The following is a 13,849-nucleotide window of genomic DNA, read 5'->3' as shown; positions in this document are numbered from 1 at the left end:
GAGGTACTTATAAATCAATGACATGCAGTTATTTTTATCTGGGATAAGTAGGAAGACATATCTTTGGTCCATAGTTTGTTGGCTGTACACTAGTGTAGTTGCACAGAAGACTGAAAGAAAGTGAAAACCCTGAAGCTCTAAAATAAAGGGATAACTTTGCTTAAGAAGTCCTGGCATCATTTTGAAGTTCTGCTTAGAGTTGCACTGGCAATAAGAGGAAAATTGTTTCTTCCCATTAGAGCATTTCTATTCTTCCAGGTAATATAAAACACATTGCGGGAAGCAATGCACACATTCTGTGGGAAAACAAACATACGAAAATGAACATTTGGGAGTTGCAATAAAATAAATCCTTTTCCAGTCGGTCCAAAGAACCTGAAGGATTTCAGCTGTTAAACTGCAAAACCTGCATCATGTCCAGGAGTATGTAAATTTTTCAGTATGAGCCCCAGAGGTAGATGACATTTGCTTTAACCTTGAGCTAATGGCAGCTAGAGGTTTGAACAGCGAACTGGAAAATGTCCTAAGTGATTGTCCTGGGCTAAACTAAGCTGTGCTGGAATGGGTTAGCTTGGGAGGTAGCACAGTCCTGTAGACTGTCCCCTGTCCATAGTGGTATGTTAGCAGCTGAAAAAGCAAATGAAAATTTACAGAACTCGTTCACAAGGAGAAGCCTGGACTAAGGAATACGTTCCTTACTCTTTGAATGGCAGAACAATGCCTTGCTAAAATAGATACTGTTCAATTCAAAATATCTAAAACTCATTTGCCTCAGTTACAGATGATACAGAGATGGCAAACATCAGTGCAATGTAAACCTTATTTCTCACTTTGTTTTATTTCTGCTGTCTGTGAATTTCTGGCAGCCTAGTTATAATATGTTTGTGGGAAACAGCTAATCACACAGACCAATTGTCCTGCAATGGCAACAGGAGGGTTGTACTCTCTTCTCTGTGTTTCCACTGTTGTCTTTTATGACAGGGAAAATACCTTTATCCCTTCGTGCTTACATTTCCTTCTCTATCAAAGCAAGATAAGAAGTGCTGGTTAAATCAAAGGAGTACTCTGTATAAATGATGACAGTCTGACCAGAGTGAGTCTACAAGTTGCCTAGGCATGGGCAGAACAGGCGCTGCTGAATTGAGGTGAACTATTTTAAGTTCTGCTATGTGTTTATACCTTTGAAAATCAGAGTAACATGACTCAGTAGGTGTTAAATCTGTTGTCTTTTATGGATATAGAAAAATACACCAAAAACCCCCAACCACTGCTCATGGTTGTAGGATCTTTCCTAAGATAAGAATTAAACTTTGCATTGGATTAGGCACTAAAAAATTCTCTTCTCTTGAATCATAGCTCATTTTTAATCAACAGCTATAGAAGATACTTTGGCTATTACTTCATGCAACACAGATATTATTCTGCACTATTAAATTATTTTTCTAACAAGGTTTTTTCTTCTGGATGTTTATTTTGTTAGATTTTGCCAGATATAAGCGTGCACAGATGCACGTACAGCTGCATGCAATCAAAGATGCTACCTCTCAGTTATGTCAGGCCTGGAAATTGTTTTTCATATTTGCTTTATCCATGATGATTTTCCTTTCAAGGTTTTGAAGTTAAAGTACTTTTCATTGAAAAAATCAGATTAAATATTTCTCTGTGGTGTTAGTAAGTTTTCCTTACAAAGTGGGATCTCTTTGGGTGTCAAGATTTGCTTTCCTGGGCCAAGGCAGATTTTTATGCAAACAGATGTAAATGAATTTGTAGATGGAGCAAAACTCAAGTTTTAGATTCATTGTTCCCAGAATTATTCTTGTAATCCTTTTCACTTGACCCTGAATGCTCTTATTCAGACCGGTCAAGTTAGACACCTGGATATAATTCAGAAGTAGAAACTCAATGTGAAAGTTGACACTTAACTTTCTCTATTGGTACCACAAAGTTCTTTAAAATTTCAAGAAGAAACCTCATGCTGTTCCTGGAAGAGCTGAGTTGTATAATTACTGGATTTCTCTACTGTGTAATGTCAATGGTACATTCCTTCTGTGCAAAACTCTTTGCAAATCTTTTCATAAGATGTCTAAATAGTAGAAATAATTCAGTAAAACTACTGTATTTAAAAGAAGAAGTTGTTATCACAAAATTGAAGCAGGAGCAAAGCTTTTCATGTTCTTTTTTTTACACTGATCATTTGAGAATTATAAGTCTCCGCTGTAAACTTTAATTTTTGAAAGGCGAAAGACCTGGCAAATATGCCAGTAAACTTAAATCCCACTAGAACTACTTTTCCTAAATTCTGATGATTCCTCTGTTTTGATGTTTTCAGTAAAAACTTATGGTTCATGTGAACACAAGTAAGAAAAATGGGTTGTGTTTGACATAATCCTGAAGAAATGAAGGTTCATTTTCATGTGGAAATCTGTTTCTGTGGTCTAGAGATAAGAGTAGCAATATCACACAGGAAAGCATGCCCTTTAGGGCAGAGCTGCCCCTGATCTGCTCTGTTGCTAGTGTCATGTCAGTTCACTTGTCTGTGCTAAAACATCTCCTCTGTTGGTAGTGTACCTTTCAGACCCTAAACAGAGAGTCTTGGGGTACTCAGCTCATGTCACTCATCTCCTTTGAGCAGGATGAAGCAGTTCTGTCAGACAGGGTCTACAGATGGCCATAAGATGAGAGCAGACATCACCTGATGACTGTGAATATGAAATGCACTAGTGGCAGGCTTACAGAAACCCAGTAGCAAGTGCCAGTGTAGAGTGAGGCTGGCAAAGCACAGCCTGTTAGGATCTGCTTCACAGGCTGATTGCTGCACAGCTAGGACCCGAATCCTGTGGCTGAGGTGTGAGCCAGCAAAGACTAGTGGGTTTAAAACAAGGTCTAGTGAAGGTATTATCTAGGCTTGGGTTTGGTTTGGAGGATAAATAATTGTAGGCCTAGGTCTAGGTTGGACTATGTTTATGTTGGTTTTAAATCCCTGATATAAATGAAGTAGTCATAGTGTTTGCCCAGACCAAGTCCTTTGCATGAGGGATGCATAAAGCTGAATTGCACAAATGTTTGTCTGGAGGCTTTTAGAGCTATATAGATTAGGATTGCATTGTATTGTTGTTGTCTTTTTGTACAGCTAGGACTGACAAGCCTTGGCTAAGTGCGGCTGCCAGGAGAGACTGATCCTTTTTTTGCATGGGTGGCTGATGGAGAAATGGAGTGGACTGGGTTCACTTGGGCAGAGTTACTGCTGAAATTAGGGCCTTGGCCACCAATTGTCCAAAAAGTCATAAAATGCATCTCAAAAGTGGATGCTGAATTACACAGAACTCTAGAGGTAGCCAGACAGCTGTTGGCTCAGCTGCAATCTAGCACTGGCAGAAAGTGCTGGTGAGATAAATGCATTTGATAACAGTCCAGGTTAGCAAAGGAAAATAAGGTTGGGACTTAGTCTAGACTTCCTGGGACTTGCAAGGGCATGCAGAAGATAATGAATATATAGGCAGCCAGCTGGCAGAGAAGTTGATGGGCCCTGTCAGTCTAGGGCCAGGGTTGGATTAAATGTTACTTTGAAGAAGGAGCGCACAGTGATTTACTTTGTGGCATGAAATAATGTATTTCAGCACTCGCTTTAAGGCAAGGGCCAAATGCTGCAAATTTGCCTGAGCAGCTAAGAGCTACTGTCTATGGTTCACATATTGTTGGATATTTGAGGTATTACCACATTAGGATTGGGAGTGAAGACAGTAAGGGTCTTCTGTGCAATTTAGTTCTGATGCTGGCAGATGTTTCCAGAAGACATTATATCTCATATTTGGGAGAAGGCTTCCTATGAGGTGGGAAGTGGTGAAGAATCTTGGAAGCACTGACAACTTGGGGCTAAGATGGTACTCCTGGAAGTAGATGAGATAGAATTAAGGCTGAGTACACAGAAATAGGAGTAGTTAAAGTTTGGTGTAAGTGATTCAACTTTTGTGCATCTAGAAGAGATCAATAGAACACTGTCAATTTGTTGAAAAGCAAGAGTACCTCTTGAAATATGTGTCTTCCTGAGGTCATTTTTGCACACTGCAGATTTGATTTAGCTAGAAACATGTATGTATCAATCGATTTTACCAACCTGTGTTTGCATTCAAAGCTTCTTGTTGTAGTAATTGTCATAAAAATCAGCCAGTCTGATCTCCTGATATCAAAAAAATACACAATTTTGGTAATAATTTCTAGGTCAAGCTCACAAGTAATGACCAGCCTGAAAAGAGATACAATCATTAATTTTCTTAACTCAATCTTAGGACAAGTTCAGGAAAATTTTTTTTTCTCCTATTTTGGCAAATGAGGTGAAATGTATGGAAAACCATGAACTAGATATTTTCAAGACAATGTACAGTTTTTATTTGATATTGACCTTTTTTTTTCTGTTCAGTATAAATTATTTAAATTAACAGTATGTAGAACATAATCATATTCCTAATCAATATATTTGACCTTAGGCCTTGCAATGATTTCCATAATGATTGATGCACTGTGTAAAATGAGGAATACATCTCATTCTTCAAAACTTGGTGCAGTACTTCCACTGATTCTTTCTGGTTCTCCCATTCTGAGAAACAGAAAATTATTACTACTGGTTTAGCTCCTTCTCCTTTACTTCTGTGATTGATATCTCTGTCATGATCATTTGCCTCTTTCCCAGTGTCTGCCTAGACTTACAGCATGCTTTGGGTTGTAAGGAAACTCAAGGTTCTTTATCTCCAACTCCGCTGCCAGGGCAGGGACATAATCTAGTAGATCAACTTTTTCAAAGCTTTATCTGGCCTGGTCTTGAACATTTCCAAGGATAGAGCATCCACAATTTCTCTGGGCAACATTTTACAATGTCCAACCATGCTCACACAAAAGAATTTCTCCCTAATATCTAAACTAAATCTGCCCTCTGCCAGTTTAAAACAAATATTCTTCATCCTGTCTCTACACATGCTGGTCAAAAGCCTCTCTCCAGCTGTCTTGTAGCCCCTCTAGGTACTGAATGGCTGCTGTGAGGTGTACTTGGAGCAAATTCCCCAGGCTGAACTACCCCAGATGTCTTGATGCCTTAAGAACCTAAAAATGAAACAAATATAGGAGGTAATATGAATGCTGGTCTTTATTAGAGGCCTCCAGGGGCAAATATGAAAAATGTCCACAAAACCCTGCCCACACAGGGTAAATACAGATTACAGAATACTGAATACAGAAGTTTAGCAAAGCAGCCTGACAAAAATCACAATTTAGGAGCACCAGTGGTGATGCAATTCCTCCCACAGTCCAAGCCCCTTCTCAATCCTCCCTCCTTAGATAGACCTAACATTTGTTGATGGAAATGTGTCTCAAAGAGCTAGATTTTAGCCTTAGTTCCCAGAAAGAGCCAAGATATGATGAGGGCTTTGGAACTTGTTTTGTCTTTCTGCCTCGGAAAATACTGCAGGTAAGTTACAATAATAGGCTACAGAGCTACAAGTATATGTATAAAGAATACAGAGAATTTATAAAAGTAAAAAGAGAAAAATCATTAGGCATTGGTCTCAGCTTTTTCTCAAAAGAGAGGTGCTCCAGCCCTCTGGTCATCTTCATGTACCTGCTCTGGACTTGTTCCAACAGATAAGTGTCCTTCTTATATCTTACTCAATTTTACTTTTTATCAAAGATGATCCATGAAAAGTTCATTCTTATTTCCATTCTCTGTCCCTTTCCTGGTTTTGCTGTGATTATACAGTCACAATTTTTTAAAGTACGCATAAACACATAATTTGTGACTAGTGTTTAATTACATAGATCTATGTTTGAAAGAATAAATTTCCTGTCAATAGATCTATAGTGCAATAAATATAATAAAATTATTTAATGTTAATATAAATAATTTGAGTATAATATAAATAAAATTATATCATATATCATATCATAGTATTATTATTTGATATAAAAATGTATCTGTACATAAATTTATATGTTGAAAAAGAGTGAATTTACACTCTACAATTACTTGAAAGGAAGTGGGTAACGAGGTGATGGTCAGTCTCTTCTCCTAGGTAACAAGTAATATAACAGAAGGAAATGGCCAAAAGTTGTTCCAGGGGACATATAGATTGAACACTAGAAAAAGTTTCATGGCCAAAAGGCTGATTAAATGTTGGAACAGGTTGCCCAGGGAAGTAGTGGAACCACCCACACTGGAAGTGTTCAAAAACTGAGTAGAGGTGGTGCTTAGAGACGTGGTGTAGTGGTGAACTTGGCAGTGTCAAGTTGGTGGTTGGACTGGATGATCTTAGAGGTCTTTTCCAACCTTAATAGTTTTCTGATTCTGTACACATAATAATCAAGACAAATGGATTTTACCTGGCTGTGTACTTTTCTCTCTGTTTTTCTTCCTTTATGCAAAATTCTATTGAGATTTTTAACTGATGCTGCATCCTGAGCTGCTATTTCCAGAGGAATGTCTGAAACAACCCTATCATGATTCTGAATAGTAAAAGCTAATGTGGACAACAGTTTTGTGTATAATTAGCATATATAATTAATTGGGATCTCCCATAGGCGTTATTTCTTTTTTTACTGAACTCAAATTTTAGTCTGTCAAACTTTGGGTGCTTTCACAGATGGTTTCCATTTTAGGCCCCATTCATAAGCTTTTTCATTAGCAAACTTGGTAAGCTCATGATTTACCCTTTATCCTGCTCATCTGTGCATCTTGCTAACAGCTCATGCTGCAGCACATATCCCTGAGGGATTCCACAGTCCTCCATCCATTGCAAGAGCAGGTTACTGGGCCATTATTTGTTACCCAGTCATCAGTTCACGGGAAGACCTTCTAGGAGGATCTGTCTAGGACCTTTGGTAAGGGACCTTGGAAAAAACCTAGAATAATAAAACTACCTTTTTTTTTTTTTTTTTGACAAAGTGCTCAGGAAAATTATCCTTCTCAGGCTACCATTGATGTTCTGTTTTCGTTTTACATTCCATCTACTCACCCAATAACTGAGCTAGAAGATACTGGACTGAAGTTTTGCTCATTAGTCAGGAAGCGATTTCTGAAAACTGTTAAAAATTTCTATCTATATTTATGTATTTTAAACCACAGTTTATGCATGTAAGTACACTGAATATGATCAAATGTGATTTGGATTTGTGGTTCCTGTGCTCAACCACTACATCATTTGAAACTACTGAGTGGATGCTCTTTGGATCTGGAGATGTGTTACCATTAACTTTACATACTTCTCTAAAATACTGCTGATCTGAAATGTCCTGGCAGGTTTTAAGGCAGTAGAGACAGTTTCTTAGGCATGTAATTTTCTGTTCCTCTGAAAAAATGATATTTGTAAATTTTTTCTTTTCTTATTCTCTAACTTTTGTTTACGTAGATCTCAAAAATCAGTCACTTTTTAGCGCTATGAAGGCTTGTTGCCAACCTTGTTCAGTTTCCACAATTTTAATAATTTGTGTGTGTGTGGCAAAAAATGCCCTTTCAATTTGGTAATTTTATTTTTCTACAGTATCTATCACAATAGAATCTTCTTTTTACATTGATTTATTGGATATTGCCATTAATAAATTAAGTTTCATAAATATTCTGCAGTGATGATTAAGATGGCTTGTTTGATGGTGAATTCTCTTACCCTGATTGTTGATGGTGCTGAAAAGGTCTTTCCACAATGACTGGGATGTTGGTATCAAAGCAGAGACACAGCACATCTGGTTTTGGTGTATTTGGGGTTGCCTTTGGTTCCATGGAACCATTTTGGTCTTGTCATTTGAGAAACATTCATATTTGTTGCACTTACTAGTGGGCTCTCTACAGGTTGTTAATTGTTATAGCTGCTACTGCAGGTTCCATTACTGCTAGCTATCCTAGCCAATCCACTGCAGTGATTTTGTCTTTTTTTCTTCTTTTGGGCAGAATAATGGAACTGGTGAAAGATTTGAACCTTCTAGTTTTCTATTTTGGCTTAGTGAGAGAATGAATCTAAAAGCTTTTTAACAGATTTATCATCTAAAGGAATGCTGCTTAATCCAAGATTGAGGCAGGGTGAGCAAGTTCCAAGTCAGAGATGTAAAATAGGTAAACAGTGAAAAGGTAATTTCAGTGATTTCTCTGGCTGATTTAGAGGCTTAAATTGAGAAGCAATAGATGAGCTGACTTTCATAAGAGGGACAGTCCTAAAACCAAGCTGATCCAACACAGGACTATCACAGTTAGGGGATGTGAATGCAGAAGAGGACAGTAGATATTTTCCCTGGACCTTGAGGGCAGATGTCCTTTCAGCATTCCAAAGGAAGGACAAGACAAACTCAGAGGTGTCATGGGGTAGCCCTGTCTTAAAATATATGCTTGAAAGCCTTCAGCATCTCTCATTATTTACATTTTATGTACCTTTTATGTTTTTTTAAACAATCTTGTAAACTTGTTTCCCATGACAATGTCTGGCTTCTATTTCCTTCAAGAACAAATTATTAACAGCAATAAATCTCTTGTACATCCCCCTTTATTTTGCCGTGCAAGTTATCACTTGCAATACTGAACCAGCAATACAACCAGAAATATTGAAGCACTCTAGGTAGAGTATTTTTTATACTGACATGAGAAGCATAAAATTACATTGGTCAGATTTCTCATTAGTTACTTTCATTAGTATCAATCTAATGATTTGGTATGTGGAACTTTAAGAAAGTATTCAGGATCAGAATCAGAATAATACTATGGGAGAATCCATTAGAAATTTTCTAATAAGCATGGTGTCATGGAGCTGGTTCATAGCAGACCAGATCAAGTTGTGTAAGACAAACTTTGCTGGAGCAGTTCCAGAGGAGGACAACAAAGCTGGTGAGTGGCCTAGAGAGTAAGTCCTATGAGGAGTGGCTGAGGGAGCTGGGGTTGTTTAGCCTGGAGAGGAGGAGGCTCAGGGGTGACCTTATCACTCTCTACAACTGCCTGAAAGAAGGCTGTAGTCTGGTTGGGGTCAATCTCTTCTCATAGACAACCACTGACAGGACAGGAGGACCCAGGCTTAAGCTGCACCAGAGGAGGTCCAGGTTGAACATCAGGAAGAACTTCACTGGAAGGGTAGTCAGGCATCAAAATTGTCTGCCCAGAGAGGTAGTGGACTCACCATCCCTAGAAATATTCCAGAAACAACTGGACAAGGTACTTAGTGCTGTGGTTTAGTTGACATGGTGGTGTTTGGTCGAAGGCTGGACTCCATAATCTGGGAAGCCTTTCAAAACTTCATGATTCTATGATTCTGAGGTACAAAATAATAATTCCCTTTCTCTGTCCCCATTTTGGAACACACACACATATCCACACAAGAAAGAAGGGGTGTCTTTCCTCCTCACCTACCTCCAACTGCATGCAATGAGAACATTTTATTGAATACATTTTCATGGCTCAGCTGTACAAGTAACACTAATAATTACTTGGTTATGACTGCTGGTTATAAAGTGCTGATTAAATTTTGAAACTGTCCAAGTAAACTACTGCAGTTTTGTGGGTCAGGCCATATGTTCTTCAGAGAACAAAAAGAAATGGTTCATACATTTCCAAAATGTATACACTTCCAAAAGTGGAAGCATACATTTCCAAAATTAGGCAAGAAATGGTTGGGCTTTTGGGAACTTTACTTGTTTGGTTTTATGTGAACAAATAAAATTTTGAAGCTACAGGAAAAATCAGCAAAGTGCAAGGGTGAAGTCAGATGTTGCAGTCTCTTGTTCAAAGAGCAGATGAGAATATCTCAAAAAGATTACACACCTTTCGTGTTCAACTTTTTGTTTTCTTTTGACTTTCTGTGACATGAACCAAAACACATCTGCATTTTATCAACTCCAAACTTCACCTGAGCAACAGTTTGTACTTTCTTGCTGCATCCTATGCAGGAATTAGAAAAATTAGTGTAAAAAAAAGTCTAAAAGAGATTTTTTTTTCCCAAGGTCTTTCAACAGAGAAAAAAAGATATCTCTGTTGATAGTGACTGTAGGCTAGACAGTGGATATTCTGAAGACTCTAGTTTTAGTTCCTTAGATGACTGGTGTTATCTTTTAGGGTTGACATCCAGCTGAACATGAGCCAGCAGTGTGGCCTGGTAGCCAAGAAGGCCAAGGACATCCTGGCCTGTACCAGGAATAGTGTGGCCAGCAGGAGCAGGGAGGTCATCCTTCCCCTGTACTCAGCACTGGTGAGGCCACACCTGGAGTGCTGTGTCCAGTTCTGGGCCCTCAGTTTGGGAAGGACATTGAAATGCTTGAGCACATCCAGAGGAGAGCAACAAGGCTGGAGAGGGGCTGGGAACTCAAACTATGTTAGGAACAACTGAGGGAGCTGGAGTTGCCTGAAATGAGGGTGTAGCCAGGTGTGGATCAATCTCTTTTCCTGGGCACATAGTGACAGAGCAAGAGGACATGGTCTTAAGCTGTGCCAGGGGAAGTTTAGGCTAGACATTAGGAAAAAATTATTCATTAACAGAGTGATTAAGGGAATCGCTCTTTGGAATAGTCTCCCATGGAGGTGATGGAGTTACTCTCTGTGGAGGTATTTATAAAAAGGCTGGATGTGGCACTCAGTGCAGTGGTTTGGTTGATGAGGAGTTGTTAGGTAATAGGTTGGACTCTATTATCTCAAAGGTCTTTTCCAGCCTAGTTCATTCTGTAAATCTCTGATTCTGTGCAACTAGCAAGGGCTGCTCTGAATGCTCCTAATTCTCCTGAGTTAAAGAAGTCAAGGATGATATCTGGGGAGTTGCCATCACAAATGCAGAGATGAGTGCTCTGCAAGATCTGGGTACTTCTGACGTCCTCTATTAAGAAATTGAGATAGGATTTCATTTGCAAATATAACTATGAGTTGCTGTTTTTTCTAGTTCAGTTACCTAAGCGTGCAAAACTCGTTGTTTTTTAGAAGACTAGCTTAAGGCTCTCAGGTGATGGCCATCTCTATTTGGATCTTTGGATTTTTTCATAGCTACAAGGGTGTTGCTAATACTGCAAGGGTAAAAAATTTCATCATACTACAGAGCTGAGTATTTCAATGTGTGGGAGCTCGCCCTGTGCAGCCAAACCATGACATTTCTTACAGCATTTAGCTATCAATTCTCACTCTGAGTTTTTCAGGGCTCAAGTAGCCAGTGATGTTTTTTCCTGGTTAAAGATCTTAGCTCTAACAAGCAGTAAAACAAAATCAAAAAGAAGTTTTTGCTCTGTGGAGTCACAGGTTATTGTTCCTCTTCTGCTTACAATACTCCTTAAAAATACACAATATTGTGTATGCTTCTTTTATTTGCTTGTTTTGTATAATTTGCTTATGACTGTGGCTCATTGTAATTCTTCCTCACCTATGTTATCATGGCTGTATTAGTGACTTCCACATTAAACTGGAAAAGATGGTACATCTGTCTTTTCTCTCTGTCAAAACAGACAGATAACTCCAAACATGCAGGAATAGTCTGCAGAGAGAGAGGAACTCTTCTTCCTGATTTTTTTCCTCAGTGTAAACTCCTTTTCCTTCCCCCTCATTTTATAGTAGCCCATGTGTGAACTCTTGCTCTGTTCTTCAAGATTCACTTCAGACTGTACTGCTGAGTAGATCTGAGTTTAGGAATCACTGATGATCCTCAAAAAACAAAGAGTAAAAGCAGAATTCTCCCCAGAGAATGCCTTTCCTGCGCATTGAGATCAGAGACCTCCCCAGATGGCTTCCAGCACAACAGAACGTTTTTCCCAGGAGTGCCTGAAGCTTTCATGAGCCTGGAAAGACCCTTCTGAAGTGTGTAATTAATGCACCCTCCCCACACAAGGAATTAAGTATCCTGCTTCTGACACACACATTCAAACAATAGTGATCTGTTCAAAAGGCCTCCCATTTGCTGAAGCAGTTGTATTGCTACAGCTGGTTTGGGTTTTTTTCCTTTTGAGAATTGACATCACTGTTTAATTAGAAAAGGGCAACCTTAGTCTCAGTGGACCAGATCTCGTACACACATCAGCATTCTTGCCCTCCTCCTGGTCTTCTAGATATATCTTGGTTTGTAATCATGTTGCTGTCCATCTACAGGAGAAAACAAAACAAACAACCCAAGTTACAAAGTTCATCTCAATTTGTCATGTTTTTGCTTCCGTTTCACAGACCATTCTTTGACAGTGTCTCTTGGTGTTTGGAAAGAGAGAAGAGTGAGGGGAAAATGGTGTTTCCCAATCTAGGAGACTCATTTGAAACATAAGAGAAAAAAAAGGAAAAGGAGGCAGTGGTCAAACAGTTTAAGCTGTCTGAAAAAAGGTGAGAGGATTGCTCCTGAGAGCAGCAGTACTGCCTTGGACAAGGGTCCATCCTTTCAAGATGTGATTTGGCAGTTTTCTCTACTGTGATAGCATAATGCCACTGATGCAGACATGCTCTAGCAGCCCTGAAATACTGTGTCCTAGGACAAATAATCAAATAGGACAGGTATTTAGTGGCAGATTTTTGTTCTTCCCTTTCCAGCTGTTCATGCAGAGGCATAAAGGTAAGGACAGGGCATAACCTGCTGAGATTTTCAAGTCCTCATAAGTGGATTAATCAGCATAGACATCAAACAGGAAGGATTTTTTAGTAGGCAGGGTGCAAGTGGTGCTGCTTTACCAGTGGGAAGGTCTCTCCTATTGCAGTCCTTGCACTACAAAGTCTTGTTTATGTGGAACATCCATTCAGCACACCTAGTACTAAAAGAATGCTAGCTTTTAAGCTCAGGTGGCTTGTAGGCTCTAAGGACAGTTTTGCAGACATGCACTTAGCCCCAGCCAGGATTCCCTGCCTATGACTGAAGGAAGCAGTTTTACAGGCAAAGTGAAATAAGCAGAAAAGCAAACTTCATAATAATGACAGTGCCACAAAGCAGAATGAAATAAAGACCTCACCTCAGGGAAAAAAAAAAAAGGTTTTTTATACTGTTAAAGTTTTTATAATTAATTTTTTTAATACTGTTTATTATTTTTCAGAGTGCAGCCTCCCATGTTTTACTCTACACTAGCAAGTGTATTGTAACTGTTCAGAAAATGTTTTTTGAGAAACATTAAAGATCTAAAATCTATGTCCATGTGTCAGGGACAGTAGATAGGGGAAGGTGATTTTCTGATTCATCAGTCCCTATCCTCTGTCCCTATAATATTATTCAATAGCACTAATCATACGTTTGCCATGCACTCATTATTTCAGAATGTGGTCTCAAAATGGTCACTGCTTATGCCCAGAAATTTATTTGACTGTGTTTTGAACCCAAGATTTTACCACTGATCAATCCTTTGGTTTTGTATTTAGTTTTTCTATTGCAAAGTACATCTGGTATTTCATGAAGCTTCAAGATGTCTCCAATCTGCAAGATGCTTGTGGCAGAGTACTTCTTCACAGCATTTGTGTTAGATTCACTCTTTGATATAACCTCTTTTTCAGATCCATTATGCTGGTGCTGCTGACAGTTCAGTCCAGTTCATCTTCTACCAGCCGATCATTCACAGATGGAAGGAAACTGATTTTTTCCCTTGTTCTGCATCCTGTGGTGGAGGTAATGAATTATGATTGTATTTCAAAAGCTGTCATCTGCATACATGGCCTGTCCCAAATACTGCCCTGAGTTTTGGACCTTAAAAGTAGGCAAAATCTAAAAATTTGACTAGTTACAACTAAATAGAGGGATTTAGCAACATGGTAGCCTGTAGATTTTCAGCACTGTGCCAGAAAATAGATATCTCTGTAGATAAAGGACGTGTTGATAGCTACATATCTGTATTTAATGCCGTATCTGTCAGACAAAAGGGCTGATGGGATTTGGGCCTGGATTTGGTAAAACAAGATGTC

At 38.9% G+C, this 13,849-nt stretch overlaps 1 protein-coding gene across 2 annotated transcripts in view; it reads left to right on the top strand.

Moving 5' to 3' along the window:
• Nucleotides 1-13,849, top strand: part of ADAMTSL1 (ADAMTS like 1) — a 392,370-nt gene that overhangs the window by 278,312 nt on the left and 100,209 nt on the right. For both annotated transcript variants that reach the window (XM_050987189.1, XM_018918349.3), the window contains one exon: nucleotides 13,445-13,556. In XM_050987189.1, the coding sequence (XP_050843146.1) occupies nucleotides 13,445-13,556 (112 nt within the window). The remainder of the gene's footprint in view (nucleotides 1-13,444; nucleotides 13,557-13,849) is intronic.

Source organism: Serinus canaria, chromosome Z (assembly GCF_022539315.1).
Source record: "Serinus canaria isolate serCan28SL12 chromosome Z, serCan2020, whole genome shotgun sequence".
NCBI classification, from domain to species: Eukaryota; Metazoa; Chordata; class Aves; order Passeriformes; family Fringillidae; genus Serinus; species Serinus canaria.
The sequence above is the reverse complement of the archived record's forward strand: the minus strand, read 5'-3'. Positions and strand labels throughout refer to the sequence as shown.